This window comes from Salvia hispanica, chromosome 4, assembly GCF_023119035.1.
Source record: "Salvia hispanica cultivar TCC Black 2014 chromosome 4, UniMelb_Shisp_WGS_1.0, whole genome shotgun sequence".
Taxonomy (NCBI): Eukaryota; Viridiplantae; Streptophyta; class Magnoliopsida; order Lamiales; family Lamiaceae; genus Salvia; species Salvia hispanica.
The window spans coordinates 56,621,152-56,642,511 of NC_062968.1; the positions used below are offsets into that span (position 1 = coordinate 56,621,152).

Genomic DNA, 21,360 nt, shown 5'->3' on the forward strand with positions numbered 1-21,360 from the left:
TCATATTCCACTAATTGATTCCTACTCACATTTTATTATAAAACTAATACTTTAAAAGTAGGACCCACATCACCGATTTTTTCAACTCACCTTCCATTACATTTCTTAAAACTCGTGTCATGTCAAAGTGTGTTAAAATTTGGGGGACTGATGTAGTAATTAATTAAGAAACGTGTCATAATTGTACTTTGAACTCGATTGAGCATTTATTTCCCCAAAATATATTTCCATATATGAACCCCCAAAAATCATGGACATATCTTCGTTTTTTATTCCTAATATTCATCACTTGCCTTATTTAATGTATCCAAATCAAAAATTGCCTTTTGGGGATCGATTCCTTTCCCCTATATATATAATACCCGTCCATCAAGACGCACACACTGACATCATATCGCCCTTCTCCTCCCTGTTGTGTTCCTCCACAGTTTCCCATATTTTCCATCACAATCGTTTAACATGGGAGTGTTGGTGTGTACGTAGCCGGTCCTCCGAGGACGAAGGAAATCGAGGGGGACAAAAGCAGCCTCGCGTATCAGCGAACGGAACGGGAGGCCTTGAGGAAGAGCATCAACGGACTCCTGAACAAAGTGAACGAGGCGAACATCAAGAACATCATCCCGGAGCTCTTCTCCGAGAATCTGATACGAGGCCGGGGGCTCTTCTGCCGAGCATGCATCAAGTCTCAGATGGCGTCTCCATGCTTCACCGATGTATTCGCCGCTCTGGCTTCTGTGGTCAACACAGAGTTCCCTGAAATAGGACGTCTCCTCGTTGGGAGGATCGTCCTAGTGCTGAAGAGGGCCTACAAACGCAGCGACAAGCCTCAGCTCGTTGCGGCCCTCAAGTTCATAGCTCACCTGGTGAAGCAGCAGGTGGTTGATGAGCTTATTGCCCTTGAGCTGCTGGAGAATCCCACCCGTGATAGTGCTGAGGTTGCTGTTGCCTTTGTTACCAAATGTGGATCTTTCCTCGTGCTGCAGGACCATCACCGTGTTGCAGCCAGCGCACAACCTACTCCCGCTACTATGCACTTGTTGCCCAGAGGTTGTGTCTCATCAACAAACTCCATCAGGACAACTTCCACAAATGTTTTGCCCTACACTATTCTACTGTCCACCGTCTCGACACCATCAAACTATCCAACCTCGCTAAGTTCTATGCACATTTGATTGCCACCGATGCCTTGCCCTGGCGTGTTTTGGCCCTCATATCCCTCACCGAACAAGACACCACCTCTTCTTCTCGTATATTCATCAAAGTTCTCTTCCTTGAACTGTCCGAACAACTCGGTCTTTCCTTGCTTGATCAACGTCTCTTGCAACACTCCATTTTCCCCAAGGACGGCCATCCCAAAAACACAAGGTTTGCTGTTAACTTCTTCACTTCCATTGGCCTTGGTGGCCTCACACAACACCTGCGGGACTATCTCAATCTCACCAACAAGCCCAAGTCCTTATCCCGTGTTTCTGGAACCGAATCCGGCCATCCCAACAAGAGGATCAGAAGCAACTAGTGTAGTATTCATTTGATTGACAATTATAAACACAGTGTGTTTTTTTTTAATCACTTTTGCAATAAAAGTTATTTTCAATGCAGAATCAGTAGCATTCCAGCAACTTATGGATAAGATAATCCAATGTCGTCATGCCCCCTTATACATGAACCAATGGTTGCCTCAATTCCATACTTCAAAATCAGAAACATCACCTATTACTTCTATTTGGTGATACATCTCCTAAAAGTTAAAAAATTTAAACAAACATAAAAATAAAAAAAAAAATTGTTATGGAGAAATCTAACACTCAAACTACTTCTATCAGATTCAGAAATCTCCAACCAATTAGCATTCCAGATATGTAAAAAAAAAAAAAAGATCTCACTGAAGTCCAATTTCACTGGAATAATTCACAAGTTCTTAAATGTCAAGGGTCCAATGCGATCTAACTACATCCATAAGATCTCCAGAACACAAAAATTTCATCAAATTCTCTGCATTGTACTATTAATAATTTAACAAGCTAAAAGAAAAAAAGCAGTGCATTACACAGGAAAAGCCCCAACTTGTAGTAGATAATTGCATACCTATAAGATGCGAGATTGGAAGTGGAGGAGGAACGAAAAGGAAGCCCAATTATACATTAAAATCTGTGCCATTTCAAATATTTCTATTTTTTAAATACAGAGAGAGTATTTTATTTTATAAATAAAAAAAAAACTTAATTTAAACATTTGAAAAAGAATACAATTAAGTTAAGTTGAGATGGAGGGAGTAGTGTTCTAAGAGCATCCACGGTGGTTTGAAGATCGTCCGCCCGATCCGCCATTTTCGTCCTCGTCCGCGATCGTCCGGACGAGTGGGAAGGCGATGAAGCTTTCAGAAATCCATCCGTCTCTTCATGGTCTAACAAAACCCCTTCCACTCCAACTTGATCACAGTCAGGTAGTCGATCAATTGTAGTATTTGGACAAGATTCCAATGATTCATGATTATCAATGACAATTAATTCCATTGAGTCATATCCAAAACCGGGGTCGCACGACAGAGATATAGTGGTTGGTAGAGGTGGGATAGCGACTGCGATAAACGGCGAGTTGTTAGATGGATCGCGATGGAGATAGGGGTGCGAGTGGCGTCGGGAATCCATGGTGCGAGGCGGCGGACAGGCTCGGTGGATATATTCTACTAACTCATTCCACTCACATTTCATTTAAAACTAATACTCCACTAACTTTTTTCACCTATATACAAGTGAAACATATATTCCACTAACTTTTTTCCACCAATTTTTCTTAACATTTCTTAAAACCCGTGCCACCAAAAAATGAGGCTCTTAATGGCGGACGGCGGGATTACATTATATTGGAAATTCAATACCTTAAATTTAGTAGTTATTCTTATCTTTTTAATATTAAAAAACTAGAAAAAAAAAATTACACGTGACAATTTATAGATCAATTTCTAAACTCTTATGTTCTTAAATTAATTATAGTTAGCAATGAATCACACCTCCAATTACTATATTTTTATTATAAGGACAAATTTAAAATTCTAAAAGTGTCTTTTTTGTTTTATCCAAAAGCAAGAATCTTGTTGGTATGCAGAATGTTATTGCAACAAATTGGATACTATTGGAAGAAGAGAAGAAGGTGAAGATAAACATGTGAATAAATAAAGCCAGGTAAAAACAATTATTTACAACTCCAGAATCTGTTACATCACATGTGACACGAATATGAGAACCAGCATACTAATATTATATGTAAGAGTTTGTACTAAGTTCCATTGGAATGTAAAGATCAGTACTACTATTGCTATATGACAAGTTCCATAAAACGTAAAAGGCTACCAAAACAAAAAAATTAAACCCAAAATTAAAAATAAAATAAAATAAAAATAAAAACTTTAAACCTAGCTCCTGTATTTCTCTCCTCTAGGAAAACATCAAGAGAATTAAATTACACCTGCAATTTTCCATCATTATTTGGTTTCTTGGAGCCATTTCCCAGCTACGTCAATACGGGCTCTCTCTTTTTCTCGAATAAAACTAATGTCATGAAATCACTAACCTGCTCTCCTTTCCCCTAATCCCAATCCAAAGAAACGGCTACACGAATCAGCTTTATTTCCAAGGTGGTGTACAATGCCCGAAAGGAAAATGTTCCCATCCGTTTTCTGGTTCTTTTCGCTTCCCACTGTATACAGAGTTGGGCCTCGACTGCTCCTCCACCGACCTCACTTGAGCTGAATTCAAGAAGAGTCCAAATCCTGCAGGGTCTTTACTCCCACTCTCCAATAGCATACCAGAATTGAGATCGACACTGCTTCTCGATGGCCCAACCCCGTTTGAAGGGTTTGAGGTGTTCAAGTTCACCAGGAAGGGTGGTTGAGAGAAAGCAGGTGGCAAAGCTGAAGCAGAGCCCACCACCTGTGGGAAAACAGGCTGTCCTCTGGAATCCATCATGTAAGGAATGGGCGCTCCAGATCCGTACATCGTTGAGGGAAAAGGCAAAGGAGGCCCAGGTGCGAAACTATTGAAACCATACCCTGGTGAATTGGAATATGTAGGTGCAGATCCAATGCCTAAAAGGTTACCAGTTGTTCTCCCCAGGTTAACCTCAAACGGAAGCTGCTCTTGGGACGGCCCATTTGCTAGATTTGGAATATGAGAAACAAAATCTTTCCTGTTGACTTCAACTCTCTTGCCCATTATGGATATTACAGAATCATCTGACTTGTTACCTCCGGAGACATTGAAAGTCTGAGATGCCGGACTTAAATAGGTAATAACAGAAGAATCATTGAGGTGAGTCGGCTGATCATTCAAATTAATATCCCTTGCAGTCTGTTTTGAAGAAATTAAGGAATGAGACTGAGTATGGTGTCCGCGTTCTTGGGGAAAGAACTGCCCTGTCCGCCAATCTAATAGCGGACCTCCATCTTCACTTGAATGGTTCAGATCCAGTGCAAGATGTTCAGATTTTCTCGAGCTTGTTTCAGCAGAAGATTCACCAGAAACAACTGTAGAATACAACTGGAGATGTTTATCTGCTGCCCAGTCTCCTGTTTTGGGGTCGACGCTTTCAGCTACATTAAGATCAAAGTCAAGAAATCCCTGCCGTTGCTTTGAGCTGCTACTGCTCCCCCCAGTTGAGAGATCCTTGTCACTTTCCCGCATCCGGCGAGGTGATGCAGGGCGAAATGCACTTGTTACAGCCGAGCCTTTCCAGCCAAGATTCCCCTCAAATTGCAATGGAGCACCGGGCTGGCCAGGAGCTGCTGCAGCTCTTGAAGCAGAAACAAAAGAGACAGGTGCAAAACATTGATTCTCAGGACGCTCAGGATCTTCTGGACAAACTTCTTCATTCAGGTCAAATCCACCTAGGCCTTTCTCTTCGTGGGCTTCTTCTTGAGCCACCTCTGCGACTTGAGAGGTTGCCATATCTTGTGTACCATTTGTCTGCTCAGCATCTTGGTGACCGGAGCTGGTTGCAGATTCGTCCTGCATCGGTGACGATGCATCCGATAAATTAGGCTCATCTACTACCTCCTTAGGTGAGCCCTCACTGCAATGTGGTTGTTTTTGGCTCACAGAGTCGGGGCTCTTCGGCTGCCTTATATTACCTTCTGGTAATTTCTCTGATGAACCACAACTCCGTTCTTTGTCATCTACAACTTCCCTCTCCACCTCCATGGCTACCTGCATTGCATATTCCAGAGGATCTAGAATTCCATGGTCTATATCAACATCGGACTTCTTACCAGCTCGTTCAGGTCCCCTATCCATTAACTTTCTGCCAAAAGCATAACTATTTGCTAAATCATTTTCAGTAACATGAAGGCCACTTGTGTTAATCTTTCCTTTACCTTCCGTCCCTGAAATGAATTTCTCTAAATCATTAGGACTTCCCCAACTCTTCTCACTGTTCGAGGACCTTGGCAACAGAAGAGGGTTACTGTTAACTCCTGCTTTAGAAATTGGTGAAGCTTTATGTTGATTTAAACCATCTTCTCCGTACTTGACATCTTTTGCATCAGAGTCTATCTCCTTTGAGTCAGTACATGAGAAGCCTTCATCAAACGAGTTCTTTTGTGGACTCTCGGTTATGGTTTTCTTTTCCTGGACAACGACAGAACTTGAAATAAACGATCCGCCTTTTGATGTTTCAAGCAATCCCATTTTATCAGACAAACTTTCAGTAGCACCTTCCCCAGGAACAGCTGCAACACATGGCTCAGATGTAGTTTTATCTGGATGACATGGAGGCTCCGTTGAAGATGCTTGTAAGGGCGATGAGACAACTTGGTGAAATGATGCATCATTTCCAATTGGGAGATTTAAACTTGTGTCCATATTGTTTGCACTTTCAACCTTTTGATGATTAAGAGCATCATTGGAACTTGTGGAGAGGACTGGATCATCTGATTCGGGGGTCTTTGTATTAATAGGATTTTCTTGGCAGATAGATGCATCTGTCGGGAGAGATTCTGAATGTTCGATGCCCCTCTCTATATCGCCACTTTTTTGAGGCTCATCTACAGTTGAAGGTCCTGTTTTATCCACATCAGGTAAAGATGTGGTGCTATTCATCTTTGTTTTCCAGCTTTCAAACAGTGCGCGAGCTTTATCCTGAACCCTGGAACTACTGTGCATAAGGAGATTCTTAACAGTTTCCCAGACTCCAGAAGCAAGCAGTTTTTCATGGTCCACGTCCAGTTTTTCAAGTGCCCGCAGCAAATGGGTAAGTGATTCTTCCACAAAGCTGCCACTGGTGTCGTCATCGAGCTTCTGGGCATCCTTCAACCACTTTGAGATGAAGTTGAGGCCATCTAACTGAAGAAAAAGGTCAACACACTCCTTGTTCTCAGTAGCAACTATAGCACTTGCAACTGCAGACCACTGCCTTGTCGAATCAGCTGCATTCTTCACCACACAATTTCTTTCTTTCTCCATGACAGCCATAAGTTCCCTGACCCGAGAAGGAGCTGTAAGCCCATTGTTCATCTCAGTCAAGGTGAAGAAGTCGTCTAGTGTCATAATCTCTTCGGCGGAACAGCCACAATAGACTACTGTAATCTCATGAGGCCTCCTGGTTCTGAACCCTGCAAAAATTGTTCCACCATTTGGTCAAATCATGTAATATAACCTCTTAGATAAAGCCATCGGATTGCAAGTTCCATTCCATCAATAATTATACTAAAAGTTAATCAATTCAGTTACTAAATACAGCGTCAGGTTTTCATTGCCATATATGGCCACAAATTTATTAGGCAGTTCAGAATAATAAACACAGTAGATATCACAGAAGATACCTTGATTTTGAAGTAAAATGAATTCACATCTATAAATGGCTTCCAAAGAAACTGTTTCATACTCTTTGACTCATTGTTTCTAAGAACGTCAGGTACAATATCTAAAAGACTAGCACAACTGACATGCAAATATACCTACCACAAGCAATGCCTCCTCATTCTCCAAACTCAAGATAATTGGACAAGATGAGAAGAACCCAACTTTGTTGACAGTATTCAACAATTCTACCACATTTATAATTTATCAAGAGGCAGTGAAGGCTACATCTATATGCACCAATATAGAAGCTCATACTATTCTACACCAAGATGCAAAGTCCCCCCCTCCAATTCCGTCTTATGTCCATGTCTATACAGCATAATCAAAAGAGAAAACTAGGATTATCCCCAGAGATAGCTAGAAGTCATCAAGTAATGTCATAAAAAATTGTATCCATCAACCATATCATCTGAACTTCCGTGTCAACACTCATCATCTTCCAAGAAGTAGCAGCATGCCAGATTAAAGAAAGAATACTTAGACAAGGAATCTATCAGCATTTGCAGTTAAAATGTCAAAGAAAGACGCGATATATGCAAGGTAATATATTTACTATGTCGTTACTTGGGTAAAGTTTACACTTAAAAAATTTCCATTTTGATCCAAAATAATAAATCCAAGTATCCACTCGATTCAGAAAGAGCTAAACAGCACTGTATTTGAATCCTCAAGAGAGGAAAAAGAAGGCACGATCAAAATCAATAACGCAAGGAGTAAATTTTCTACGGCCCACCAAATAGGAAATTGAATTCAGCTAGTCCGAAAAGTACAATTCACCATGAAATAAAATTGAAAAAAAAAATCACAATCACAATATTATCAAATCTAGGGCTTCCGTATATAAATCAAAATTCAACTACAAGAGACTGAAAATTGAAGAAACGCAAACACACACACACACACACAGACCAACAAACCAATACAGCCCCAACCAAACCCTAGATTACAATTCCCTTTACCTTGGCATCAGCAATCAGCGTCTCCGAAACACAGAGCTTCGCACAGACCTGCAATTATCAGCACACAAAACCTAGCGATTAGATTAAAAAACCACGCCAATTAATGCAGCGGAAAATCAAATATTAGAAAGGCTTAAAACACAGATTAAAAGTCTTCGCCCAAATAAATTAGGGCAAAACACAGAGTTCATACCCCTTTCTCAAGAACTCGGAAACAAAAATCACGATTTGAAAAGCTCCTCAACTCCAAGCAAGAGATCAATTCCACCCCCAAAATATTTTCGTCGGAATATGAAAATAAAAAAGAAAAATCAGTAAATTTGAGGTATAAAAGAAATAGTAATGGAATGAATTTGGGTGTAATTCTCAATTGTCTTTGGCCAGTTTTAGGCTTTAGCTCACAAGTGGGTGTTCAACACGTGCGCCGCTTGTGACTTTTTTAATTTTATTTATATAATTAAATCTGACCTTAATGTTTTAGTCTTCTAAATTACTTATTTTAATATTTTATTGAGCGATGTTTGTAATTTGTGTTTTTTATTTTATTTTTTTGAGATACGTATATGATTTTATTATGGGATATTGGCATCTAATATCACGAAACTTTTAAAAAGTTTGGATTTTTTCCACGAACTTTAAAATTGACAAATAATATCTGAAAAAATTCATGTTATTTTAATAGATTGAAGTACAATTTTTGAGGGTGTGCTTCAAGAAAAACTATCTTCAAATATTGAAAAACTTGAAACTTTCGAAATTGTTGTCGAGAAATTACGAAAAAAAATTGGTATTATTTGTGGGAATTTTTTCATTCGTGGGAAAAAACAAACACGTGGTAAAGTTCGTGATATTATTTGCCAATTTTAAAGTTCGTGGGAAACACCAAACTTTTTGAAAGTTTAGTGATTTTAGATGCCAATATTCCTTTTATTTTTTTGAGATTCTAATTACTGCTTAAATATTAATCCATATTATGATTCGATATCTTCAATGCTTTCGAGGTTAATAATATTAGTTCAAAATGTTGAAGCATATTCTGAATATTCCATAACCAAATGACCAGAAAGTTAGGATAATTAAGTCTGAAATTATGATGATTCCGAAATTGAATATTCACAAATGGAATATTTAGTAACAGTCATATTTTATCACCTTTAACAAAAAAAAGGAGTGAAAATAATTTATTACTGAGTCACGGTTTAATTTTTGACTTCACATAAAGATAAAAAAAAAGAATGTGTTGGCAAATATGGAAAAAATAAATTAAAATACTTCAGTAAGGTTAACATTATTTTTAATTAAATAAATATTCTCTCTGTTCCATTTTAAAAAACTTCAACATCTGATCAAAAAAACAAAAATTTTAATAAAACAAGAGGCTATAAACTGATCATTACAATTTACTAATTAGATATAGACCTCACATGAAAATTCTTTCTTTTGGTGATGAGAATAATTATTATAAACTTCTATATAATGAAAATATAGCATAAATTGGTTGCTTTCTTCTGTTTAAGAGTTGGTACAAAATTAGTTCATTCAATTTCTATACTATTCCAGCAAAGTACATTTTTTTTTATTATCAATCACAGTAAACTGATCATTACAGAAATGTTGTGGGATGAGTTCAGAGTGTTCTAAATTTCAATATTACAATTTTCACAAAACAATATCCATTGCTAAGAGAGCAATGTCCAGAGCTCAGAAACTGAAAAGAAGAAAAAAAAATGTTCTAACCAGCAGTTCTCCACTGCATCTCAATCTGAAGGCGACCATTCTTGGAGTCGATAAGGTGGTACCTCTCGTTGATCCGCTTGTTGCTCACAACGTCGGATAGATATATATCGACATAGCCCAGTGTTTCCTACATTCAAGAAAACGATCAAGATTAGTTGGACTCTCTGAGTCAGAGACATGTGTTGATGAAATGAAACAGACGTACCTTGGGATGTAGCAGGCCCATCCTCTTCGAAGTACTAATGACCTCGACGTGAACCCTGTCATTGGTCGGGGGCTCATCAAGCGTGAACTGGAACTCCTCTGCCCATCTTGGATCTCTATTTTTCTTCACAACCTGCATCAATCGGACCGATGGAATGAATCACTGATTGAAAAATAAGTTCATTTTGGCGAAGGAAGTGTGAGATGTTGAAGTTTTGGATCACCTTAGTTTTTTTTTCCTCCCCGCGGAACAGCAAACGTACGGATGGATTTGTGTGGTTCTTCCCTTCCAAATCTTGAGCTTCGTGGACTATGATGACCAGCATACCGCCACCATCAGGAGTTCCTTCCGGAGCCTTCTGCACTGCATCATCTGCGTCCTCGACATTTGTTGGCATCTGGTCATCCTTGAAAGGTTTGTAATTGACATCAATTACCATCTGCCCTCGCGACTTTTCATTCTGAGCATCGTTTGGATTCAGATTTTTTAGAAGATCGAGTGTCAGGGTTTTTGGCTCCTCTGGAGTCAGATTTTTTAGTTCGATTATGTTCAGCCCCATTTTGTCATGTGTGCCGACCTGCGAACATATTCTAAAAGATAAGGACAGAATCCTCAATCATATTGTTGTGCGGCCAAACCAACAAGGCCAGAATGCAGTGAGATCAACTAGTACCTGTTCCCAGTCGAAAACTTCTAGCTCTAAAACTTGTGTTTCGGGGTCCTTTATCACAAATGTGAATTCCTCATTCCATTCCGGATTCAGGTTTTTGTGTTTTACAGCTGTTTTCTTAGATGGAAGCTTGTCGTCTCTGAGGCGTAGCTTGACATAAGGATCAGATGCACCTAAGAGATCTTTCTTCTTTAGTTTCATCGCTTTGACAACTTTCACATTAAGAATTCCAACTGGTTTCTTCATTGCTCTGTCCAATGTGAAATCAGAGTGTGATCAGAAATTGTTGACTTCCTTCAGTTGGATATAGAAGATGCTAAAAAAAGCATCTAAACTTACTTTGAGGGGTCCATTATCTGAACTTCAAGTCGTTTCGGCCACAAATACATATTTGCAACCTGATCTTTGATAAGTTCCTGAAAAAGAATAAAATCTAGAACATCAAAAACCAACAAACCGAAGAAAATCACCGAGCCAAAAAAAACCTCATAAGCAGCTCTTCATGTTCATTAAAAACAAATACCTGCACGAGCCTGTAGACTCCAGGTATGGACATAGCATCGGCACCTAGCAGCTTCACTCCAAAATCGACATGAGGCTACAAGAGAGAGAAATTAAAAAAAGAAGAAGGTTGAGAATGTTATAGCCTATATTCATGATTTCCAGCCAAAAGCACATAGTTATCTCTAGCAATTTTCTTTAGTTTGTATATGAGTTCAATAAAAAGCAGATGCATCTGTTCCAACTTTTTTCAAAAATATAGTTAAGTTGTATAAAACAACAGTTAAGCAACATAAATGAACGAAGTGGCCAATACTCACCTTCTCCATTAAAGACACGTGTATGTTAGCAAAACAAGGAAAGGTTGGAACCAATGGCTTCAATGTGATGCGTGGGCAAGCAAATACTTGCAAGTCAACCACCTACTCCAAAAAACAAAGCATAATACTCAGACATGAAAATTGTTTAGAGAGACAGATATATCTACAAGAAACTGAAAATAAAAAAAACATGTATAGAAAAAGGAGAGACTATTCTTAATGTATCAGTTTGTGACAACCATCTAGAAAAGGTACCTGGACGGTAGCTCTCAGACCAAATGCTTTTGCAGCAACTAGGATATTGGGGTTAGCTGCCCACTTCAAGCCTAGTTCCATAATCAATTCTTTTTCCTCAGTGTTGTAGACTTTCATTCCTGGCATCATATGGTAATTACACATTAAAAAGCAAGAAATGGTGTACAGGATGGAGAAAGATGACAAAGGAAGGGCAATCACTACAAAACCAAATACATATATTTATATTCGCATAAACCAATCAAATTTATTGGTATGTGATGAAGTTGCCTACATGTTAGATCAAGTATTGATAAAGGGAAGATGAAAGGATGAGAACATAAAGGGCATGATAAAAAAAGGATTTATTTCAAAACTGACTATTTCCAGATGCTCTAATCTTCTCTAGTTTTGCGCCTCATGGGAGGGGGGAATGGCAAGGACCAAAAAACTGGTCATTGCCATCCTAGTTAGAGGATCAAGAAAATGACATATTGTAAGAACAGCTATAACATCAATATAGTTTATAATAGTTTTCATCCCAAAAAGAAGCTGCTAATGTTTATGATTATTTTCCTGTACCTTCTACATCTAGGAATATTATACTCATGTAAGAGATGAATATGTAGATTGTCCAGAAAGACCACAACTTATAAGTTATGTAAGAATGTAATCATAATAGTTTTAATACCAAAAAGAAGCAGCTAATGGCAAATATTCCTTTATCTAAACATGAAAAGAGCACATTAGTTTGCTTTCATATTGTAAATATCTAACTTAGGCAAAATTTTCCAAACATATTTGTAAAACAAACATTAATAGCAAAACCTTGGAATGTAGGTGGTAGGCAGCCCAAAGTAAGTGTCTCAAAGTCAACTGAATCGATTTTGTACTTGGGAATTTGCTCGGCTATGATAGGTCCTGCTATTGACTTTACCATCTTGCAGATTGCCTGAAGGGCTTACAATGTATATTCAGAAGCAAAAATTAAAAGCTAAAGCGATTTACAAACTATCAGTTGAGCTGCCTAAATTCCATGAATTTGTTAAGAAACATACCTTGTCCAAACTAGGCCACATATATTCAATGAATTTGTTCAACCAATCCATCTGCAGAGAGATACAACTTCAAACGTTGAATGATGAGTAGGTAGGAGTTATTCATGATTTTATTCAAGTAATAAGATCTTTGCCAGACCGAAGAAATTGGAACTCACCCGCTCATAATCTGGATTTTTAATCCAGAAAGGTATCTCTGGAAGAAGCTGTTCAAGGCTTTTAGAATCTTTCTCAAGTAATGGACGCATTTCAGGATCCTGCCAATTGTGCATTTGGAGAACATGTAAATGAACTTTATTGTATCCCTCGTTGTGTAAGATATGAATTCCACCAAATGTTGAGTGCTATGCACCACAAAATCAGCCAAATTCTTATTTTATCCTTTAAGCTTCAATGCAGAAGCTTAAAGCCAAACTATCCAGTGTGAATCTAAAAGCTCGACATAATTCTTTAGTTTTCCTTCAAATTACAAGGTGTTTACCAGTTAAGTCCTTTTCAATTCTTACATAGTTCACCAAGTCTCTTTCTGTACAAGAATGAAAGACAGACTAAAGCTAAATAAGACAGATATACAGCAAACTTAAGCAAAGCAGCAGCTCCAAATCTTAAGTCAACAGGGTTATATTATGCATCTTCGACTTGTGATTCCTCCATCTAAGTATGGTAGTAACTTTTAGTTATCTTTGAAAACAGCATAAATGCTTTTCTTAACTCAATGTAATTTGCAGGGCCATAGCTTTGTCTAATTCCAAATGTAACAAAAAAACATCAACACGTGGTACAGAGACTGCTCTAGATCCAGATTAGCATACAAATATCCTACAAAGGGGATTTTTTTTCACTAAATATATAACCAATGCAGCTAATGGAGAATTCCCTTGGTCCCTAATGAAGCAAAAAAAAAACTATAAGTGAGCTCAACAAACAAAGAATCAGAAAGCAAAAGGCAACACAATTCCCTAAAAAACAAAATGCCGCCACAAACACACACACAATCATGTTCAAAAATACAGAAAAAGAAGGAAACAGACCTTGACGTCAGTTGGTTGTCTATAGATAAACAGAAAGTATCCAATCACAACCCCAATGCCGATTCCTATCCCGAACCCAAAAACCCCCAAAATCGTGCTTACGATACCCATAATCCAATCTCTTCCAAAACCGCAAATTCACCCCAACAATTGATCAATCAAGCCGCAGCACAGATCAATCGAGGAATCAAGCTCAACAAAAAAGGCGTTGAAGAACGACACACAGCAGAATGGCCCCCCGCCCCCACAGCAAATGACAAAATTGAAACAGGAAGCTGAATCGACCTCCTACATCACTGATCACGGATCCAAACAAGGATAAAAGATGTTGGGAAAAGTGTGGGGAATGGAATCCACAATCACGTAGCAAGATGATACGATTGTGAGGCGAGAAATGAGAGAAATGAGAAATATCTGTGCATTGAATTCAACGACGCTGTTTTGGATCCACTTGTAACGGCTTTTGCATGTCGGCAGACAACGGTAACGGCCCCCACCCCATCCATGCCTTTGCCCAATAATGTCACACTTCCATTATTTTTGGAGAAATCAAATATTATTATTTTATATTTAGAGAGGGATATAGTCAAATATATCATTGTCACATCAAATCACAAAATATAAGCCAATACATTTTTATCCCTCACTTTTTCAAAAATTGAATTATAAAGTTTGTAACTTTCACAATTATCGCATTTTCGGCAAATCATGCGATGTATAACAACTGATTTTCACATAGTTATGTTATTAACATTGCAAAAATAAATGAAATAGTTATGAAAATTACAAACTTTACCATTTATAGTTTAGTTTTCAAAAAAAATGTGGGACATATTTTATTATTATTGTCAATTTATGTCGAAGTACGAGCTTTTTTTTAGATTAATAAAAATCAAAGTGACATTCATGTTATACATAAAAAACAAAATAGACATAAATAAAAGTAATTCTAAAATAATCTAATCCAACCGGCCCTCATCTCTCGGTATCACCCTGCTGCCACTAGAAAAAGGCAAGGGGCACATGCCACACGTCTTATTATTATTGGCTGAATATAGAAATATCTGTTATTTTTGTTTTTTTACTTTTTAATATTAATTTATTTTATTACTTGATTATTGGAGTACACGTATGTTGTAATAAATTTGCACAATAACAATATAATTCTAATCACATTTCAATCTCGAAAATTTTGCACAACATTAAATTGTGATTGTTTTATTAATTATTAATTTATTTTATTCAATGATTATTACATTTATCTCTATATATCTTTTCAAATATCATGTGAATTATTCTTCCAAAAAAATCATGTGAACCACTCTTCCACAAAATGACGTGAACTACTTCATTTTTTATTATTTTTTATTATTTGCTATTACATTGTGCTTCACTTTTCTATATATATCCCACTTAACATGTAGAACTCATCACAAAAGCAAACCATATCATCCAAATTATCGATCTTTCATTATTGTTTTGATAAATTTGGTTTTATGGATCCAAATTATCCAAATTATCGTCCTTGTTTCCCAAACTATTTTAATTCCCAAAATTATCAACAATCATCGGAATATTTAAGTTCGCAAAATTTTCCAAATTTTGCACCACCTTATCAAAATCCACAATCATTTTCAAATTCAGAGTATTCACAAAACTTTGAATTATCTCCTAATCTAAGCCAAATTCCTACGTCTACTGAAATTCCCACATAAAAAAATGACACCCAAAACTTGTTCGGAGATGTCCAACAAGCAAACAAAAAATAAGTTGGGTTGTGAAAGAAGATTTAGCACGTATGTCTTCTTGGGTCGATGCAAGCGTAGATGTGTGTGTGGTAAACATCAGAAGGGAAGCACAATGGGCACGTGTGAAAAAATTGTATCACGAATGTCAAGTAGAAAATCTAGCTGAAATTAACAAAAAAAATGGGGATTCTATGAAGAGTCGATGGAAACGACTTAACGAAAATGCAAGCAAATGGGTGGCTGCTTGCAGAGAAAAAACGTGTGAAGGAGGAGTGGAATGAGCGACCAAGATGTTGAGAATGAAGCTCATAGCATCTACCAAATAGGAGGCGGCAATAAATTTCAAGATTTGATAGTGTTTAAACAAGTTATGGGCAAACATCCAAAGTGGAATATTTATGATATAACACGGTGTTTCCTGCAAATCATCTGAAAACTAACAAAACTAGAGTTATGCCATGTTATGAAATGACTCGATCATTTTTTAATTTTTTAAGGAGTAATATGTAATGCCTTTTATTTGAATGAGATATATGTAATGTTATTTAGAGAAAAAAGGCAAGGATTGCAATATCCCATAATGTTATGACATAAATTGAACCATGGGTGTCTTCTTACTATACTCTATACTGCCCAGTTTTAATAGTATTTCTTAAACTATAACATAGTCATAGGCTCATAGCTATAATATTGGGCCTCATGAATCAATATTCGTTAAACAATAATGTTCTCATAGGCCTCATAGATCAATTTAATTGCCTAACCAGGATTAATATACAAGTACGTAGTATTTTATTTGAAATAGTGATGATTAAAATAAATTAAAATAGTTCATAATTTTGGTTTTATCATTTATCATTTTTTTGGTTTAATATTTTATTGAAAATATTGAAATATTTTATTCGTAGAAATAATTTTAAAACTATACTACATAAAAATTATAGACGGTAAGATTTTATTTTATTTTATTTGAAATAGTCAATGATTGAAAAAACTAATATAATAGTTAACAATTTTGGTTTTATCATTTAAATTTATATTTTATCATAGGCCATTTTGACTAATTAAATTAAGTTATAAGTAGTACTCCCTCTGTCCCCGATTAAGAGTCACACTTTGACCGGACACGAGTTTTAAGAAATGTAAAGAAAAGTTGGTTGAAAAAATTAGTGGAATGTCGGACCCATTTTTTTATATTGGTTTTATAATAAAATGTGAGTGAATTGAGTTAGTGGAATGTGAGACCTACTTACTATTTATGGTAAAAATAAAGTGAGACTTTTAATTGGAGACGGATCGAAATGGAAAAGTGTGACTCTTAATCGGGGACAGCGGGAGTATTTAATAAAATATGGTTTGATTTGATTTAGTCCAACGGAACTGTAAATTATCTTAATATATAAAATATTTTACTAATTTCAATCAAAACACAATAGAAATTATAAACTACTCCAATGATTTTCTTAAAACTAACTTAAAACTTTAAAGAAATTATGCATATTTATAATTATGTGTGCTAAAGATACTTTTAGAAAATAGTACTATATTATCTTTGAGATTGTGTATATATAGCACAAAAAATAATAATAATAATAATAATAATAATAATAATAATAATAATAATAATAATAGTATTCATTATTAGTATTATTATTTCATTGCACAATTATAATAGTGGTGACATTAATAATTTATTTTATTGATATTATTAGAAGTCCAAGACATTTTTGGTACCAGCCAAATATTTTATGATTTAATTGAGGAACTGCCCTAGAAATCATGCCACGTCATTTTTTCATTGTTGGAAAATTCTGAATTTAATTTAATTACTTTGCTACAAATGAGAAAATAATAGTAAATTTTATTGAAACAATTTATAAGTCGTGTTTGGAAACCAAAAATCAGCCAAAAGTTTGGAATATCTTTGCAAGCTAATCATTTTCATCATGTATTCATCTCGCGACTAAATTTTCAACTAACAAAATAAATTAAGGTGTTGTTCCGTTTGCATGATTATATCTTGAAATTAAATACTATGTATTGTGTTTAGTTCAAGAGATCAATTGATTCTCATAACTTAATAGTATTAGATAGACAATCATGTAATTAGTCACAGTGGCGGACACAGAAATGCACGGGAGTAGGAGCTAAATTCTCAAATTTTACCTTAAAAATAAATTTGTAGGTAACTTAGATTATTAATAGGGGCTTTTATATAATAATGAGTATAGAATATGAATAAATTTTAGAACTTTATAGTAGAAAATAATTAAAAAAATGAATTCATTAGGGGCTAAAGCCCCTCCCCCATCAAGTGTAGGTCCGCCAGTGATTAGTCATATATATAGCTACACCATTCAACTGAAATAATTTTACAATTCAAGTCTTAATTGATTATCATAAGTTTATACAAAGATGATAGTCCTTTTCCCAAACCCAAAATTTTAGTACTTGCATGCATGCAAATGATGCAACGTTGATTTTCTTTTTCCCCTTATTTTGACTTAGATGAATATATATTTACACAAAATATTAACCTAATATAGTTTAGTTTAAGGGTGAATTACATGAATAATATCTTTCACTTTCACTTTCACATATTAAATAAAATTCGAATTTACTAATTATTAACTACAATTAGAATGTAGACTCGTATGATTTTGAATAAATATCATACAACCTCTAAATATTATATTTCCATTCCTGTTACATTGATTTATCCAACCAATCTTTGAAATTTTATTCCTTCATTTGACTTTCTAACTGATACACCCAAAGTTACGTAGCATGGGAAATAAAAATCAATTTACATTTATTAAAATATTCTTATGCTACTTTCCTGCCTAACCCCAAATCCCCTCCACGTGAGGGAAATCACTCTCATTTACCACGTGTACGGCCTCGATCTCATCGCACGTCGCTTTCCCCATCATTTCGAGGAGCCCTAGGAAGAAGATCAACGGCCCTCCTCGCGACAACGGCGATTGCCACAATCCAACGGCTGCGCTGCCTTCGGCGGCTGCCGCCCTAAGTAAATTTAATTAATCCCCCGAAATTCATAAATCTTGCTTCAGCCGACCTTCTGCTGCTGCTGTCGGTTAATTACCAAATTGGAATTAAAAAACACTTTTATCTATTAATTAATTATTGCCACTGCTGAATTAATTTATATTCCCTCCATCCGGGAATAAGAGTCCCGTTTTTCCATTTTAGTCCGTCCGTGAATAGAAGTCTCGGTTTACTTTTACCATAAATGATAATATGGTCTCACCTTCCACTAACTCATTTCACTCGCATTTCATTTAAAACTAATATATACAAGTGAGATCCTTATTCCACCAACTTTTTCAATAAAAAAAACTTAACATTTCTTAAACTAGTGTCGCCCATAAATGAGACTCCTAATGGCGGACGGAAGGAGTAATTAATACTCCCTCTGTCCGCCATTAGGAGTCCCAATCCTTGGCGGCACGGGTTTTAAGAAATGTTATGAAAAGTGGGTGGAAAAAGGTTAGTGGAATAGAGGTCTCACTTGTATATATTAGTTTTAAATGAAATGTGAGTGGAATGAGTTAGTGAAATGTGAGACCCTATTACCATCTACGGTAAAAGTGAACCGGGACTCTTATTTGCGGACGGACTTAAATGAAAAAACGGGACTTCTATTCGTGGACGGAGGGAGTAATTAATTATTAATAATGAAAATAAAGCAGGAGTTTGCCTTCTATATAAGATGCAGCAGATGATCTTCAAGTTTTAGTTCATTTCCATTTCCTTTTTTTTTATCTTTATTGATAGATCATTTTGTTGCATTTAATTATCCATAGATATGGATGCAGTTATGATGCATGGATCGTTTGATATTGATCACAAATCCAATCTCAAAAATCCCCAAAAATTCCATCAGAATCCAATCATTTCAAATTCAAACCCTTCCGACGCGTTCCGGCTATCCCGGTTCAACTCCGCCGGCCTTCTGCGGCCTCCGCCGCCGCCGTTTCTCCGCCGCCAATCCTCACAGCCACCCCTGCTGCCCCTCCCCACCGCCGTCCAAAAACCTAGAAACCCTAACAAATCAAAATCTCCCAAAAAACAAGGCAAAAACTCGCCGAAGAAATCCAAGGATGCCGCGCCGCCGTTGATCTCATTCGATGCGAGAAAGTGTGAGATCGGCGGCGGCTTGACGTCGGCGGCGGCGGCGGAGGTCGGTGATCAGGCCGGCATTTTTTCTAGCTCGGCGGTGTTCACCTTCTCTCCGCCGCCGAGCAGCCTGCCTCTGCCGAGCTTCTCGCTGCGGCCGAGGCTCGGCTGCAAGGCGGCTGCCGGCGCCACCGATGATCTGCGGCGCCTTCTTCGGCTGCAGTGAAAATTTTCAAATTTGGGGTGATTTTAGAGAGGTTATTTGAATGATTTTTTTTTTCACATAATAAAAAAAAATTCTCATTCAAGAAATCTTTTTTTTTCACATAATAGTTATATATGCTTGTTGGTCCACTGCTTATATTTTATAAGAAGCCGTGGGAATTCATTAAGCTAAGCTTGATGATTATATATTACGTTTGTGTTTGGGGAGTTATGGTAAGGATCCCATGTGTTTTTAATGGGTGTAACACTTATGATTCTTCCTTTATAATTTTAGGGGTTCAGCTTTAGATAATTTGGTTTCTATTGCTGAAGATAAATTAATTATCTATATGTGTATTTTGTATTTCCAAATATGATGCAATTTCGACTAATATTAGTGGAGTAATTTGCTTTTGTGTTTGTATTTAAATGGATGGTGATGATGATATATGATGCGAACTAATTATTGCTGATTTGTTCTTAATGTAACGTAATTAACTATGACTATGGAAAATCATAAGAGCGTTTCCGGTGGCGCTCCTCGCCTCCTTCCACTAGGACTTCCCACATAAAATTCATGCCACGTCATCACTAGGACTTCCCGCAATAAAATTAATAAATTCACAATTAAAATTAAAATTTACGGAATTAAAATTTCGACACAAGCCGTATTTATAGAGTTTTTTTTTTTAAATATTAATTTTCGGTCGGACGTCCGACCTCGACGTCCTACCCACGCCCCAGTGGCGGACGTCAGGTAGGACGTGGGGCGGACGGGCGAGCCCATCCGATGGGCACACGGGACGGGCGTGTCCTACCTTTTTCTTCACAGCGGTGGACGTCGGGTAGGACTTCCGCGACGTTCGCCGTAGGAGATGCTCTAGGAGATCAATCGAGTTTTCTGAATCACGTCGGAGGTCCAATGGGAACCTTCTAGAAAGTCAAATTAATTATTCTACATATGCATGTTAGATTAATTATTTAATCTACAACGTCATTTGCTCGTCAACTCATCAATTATAATCGAAGAATCGACACGTTGACGTTGCGAAATGTTTCCCACTTTCATGCCGAGAATTATAAGTAGCATTTGTAGAAGAAGATACTGTCATTTGTTTGTGAAAAATAAAAAGGAGTATAAAAAATTCGAGTCTTCTTGTTGATTCGTAAAGGCAAAATATTTGAAAATAAAAATAAAAATAAAAATAAAATTCAAGTTATTTATTTATAATAAATGATCATAATTCGATGGACTAGATAGTACAAGATGTGTAAGTTTTTGTGGATACGATACCCGAGTTGCGTTAGTATGCTAACTAATTTACAGTAATAACTAATACTCCATCCGTCCATTTTAGGGGTCCCGGTTATCATTTTTGGATGTCCCACTTTAGGAGTCCCGATTGGAATATTCCATAAATGGCATTAGGCCCCACATTCCACCAACTTTTTTTTCTATTCACATTTTATTATAAAACTAATAAAAAAAAGTAGGACTCACGTTCCATTATCTTTTTTCACCAACTTTGAAATAGCTATATTGAAATAGCTTTGATTAGACACCTACAATACCCATGCTAATTTTTAGCTATATTGAAATAGCTTTGTTCACTCTTAGTTTATTTTAATAAAAATGTTTTACTCTCCTCCAGATGATGCACAAATCCAAAAGCTTGGACATGTTTCCTTTTGTCTTCAT

General features: G+C 36.7%; 4 protein-coding genes across 4 annotated transcripts; 2 read left to right on the forward strand and 2 right to left on the reverse strand.

Moving 5' to 3' along the window:
• Positions 1–150: 150 nt before the first annotated feature.
• On the forward strand, positions 151–1,640 carry LOC125221495 (pre-mRNA-splicing factor CWC22-like). Its single transcript, XM_048123613.1, has 2 exons — positions 151–155; positions 467–1,640. Exons 1-2 carry the CDS (start codon positions 151–153, stop codon positions 1,170–1,172), a joined length of 711 nt encoding a protein of 236 aa, XP_047979570.1. The 3' UTR covers positions 1,173–1,640.
• A 1,511-nt stretch (positions 1,641–3,151) lies between these two features.
• On the reverse strand, positions 3,152–8,163 carry LOC125222106. Its single transcript, XM_048124552.1, has 3 exons — positions 8,007–8,163; positions 7,814–7,861; positions 3,152–6,604 (listed from the first exon to the last, which is right to left on the reverse strand). Exon 3 carries the CDS (start codon positions 6,537–6,539, stop codon positions 3,624–3,626), a length of 2,916 nt encoding a protein of 971 aa, XP_047980509.1. The 5' UTR covers positions 6,540–6,604; positions 7,814–7,861; positions 8,007–8,163; the 3' UTR covers positions 3,152–3,623.
• Positions 8,164–9,367: 1,204 nt separating this feature from the next.
• Positions 9,368–14,021, reverse strand: LOC125223702 (synaptotagmin-2-like). Its single transcript, XM_048126965.1, has 12 exons — positions 13,570–14,021; positions 12,697–12,795; positions 12,539–12,589; positions 12,309–12,432; positions 11,502–11,620; positions 11,247–11,348; positions 10,949–11,023; positions 10,765–10,841; positions 10,429–10,675; positions 9,979–10,332; positions 9,756–9,887; positions 9,368–9,677 (listed from the first exon to the last, which is right to left on the reverse strand). The coding sequence occupies exons 1-12, from the start codon at positions 13,678–13,680 to the stop codon at positions 9,546–9,548; spliced, it is 1,623 nt and encodes a 540-aa protein (XP_047982922.1). The 5' UTR covers positions 13,681–14,021; the 3' UTR covers positions 9,368–9,545.
• A 5,125-nt stretch (positions 14,022–19,146) lies between these two features.
• LOC125221496 lies at positions 19,147–19,683 on the forward strand. Its single transcript, XM_048123615.1, has one exon. It carries the CDS (start codon positions 19,147–19,149, stop codon positions 19,681–19,683), a length of 537 nt encoding a protein of 178 aa, XP_047979572.1.
• Positions 19,684–21,360: the final 1,677 nt, after the last annotated feature.

What these genes read in the sequence shown, in the direction of transcription:
- LOC125222106 (XM_048124552.1), bottom strand. Translation starts at nt 6,539, where the DNA reads ATGACACTAGACGACTTCTTCACCTTGACTGAGATGAACAATGGGCTT.
- LOC125223702 (XM_048126965.1), bottom strand. Translation starts at nt 13,680, where the DNA reads ATGGGTATCGTAAGCACGATTTTGGGGGTTTTTGGGTTCGGGATAGGA. An exon ending in GGGAGGAAAAAAAAACTAAG is followed by an intron (nt 9,888 to 9,978) that starts GTGATCCAAAAC and finishes CGATTGATGCAG; the next exon opens with GTTGTGAAGAAAAATAGAGA. An exon ending in TGGGCCTGCTACATCCCAAG is followed by an intron (nt 9,678 to 9,755) that starts GTACGTCTGTTT and finishes TCTTGAATGTAG; the next exon opens with GAAACACTGGGCTATGTCGA.
- LOC125221496 (XM_048123615.1), top strand. Translation starts at nt 19,147, where the DNA reads ATGGATGCAGTTATGATGCATGGATCGTTTGATATTGATCACAAATCC.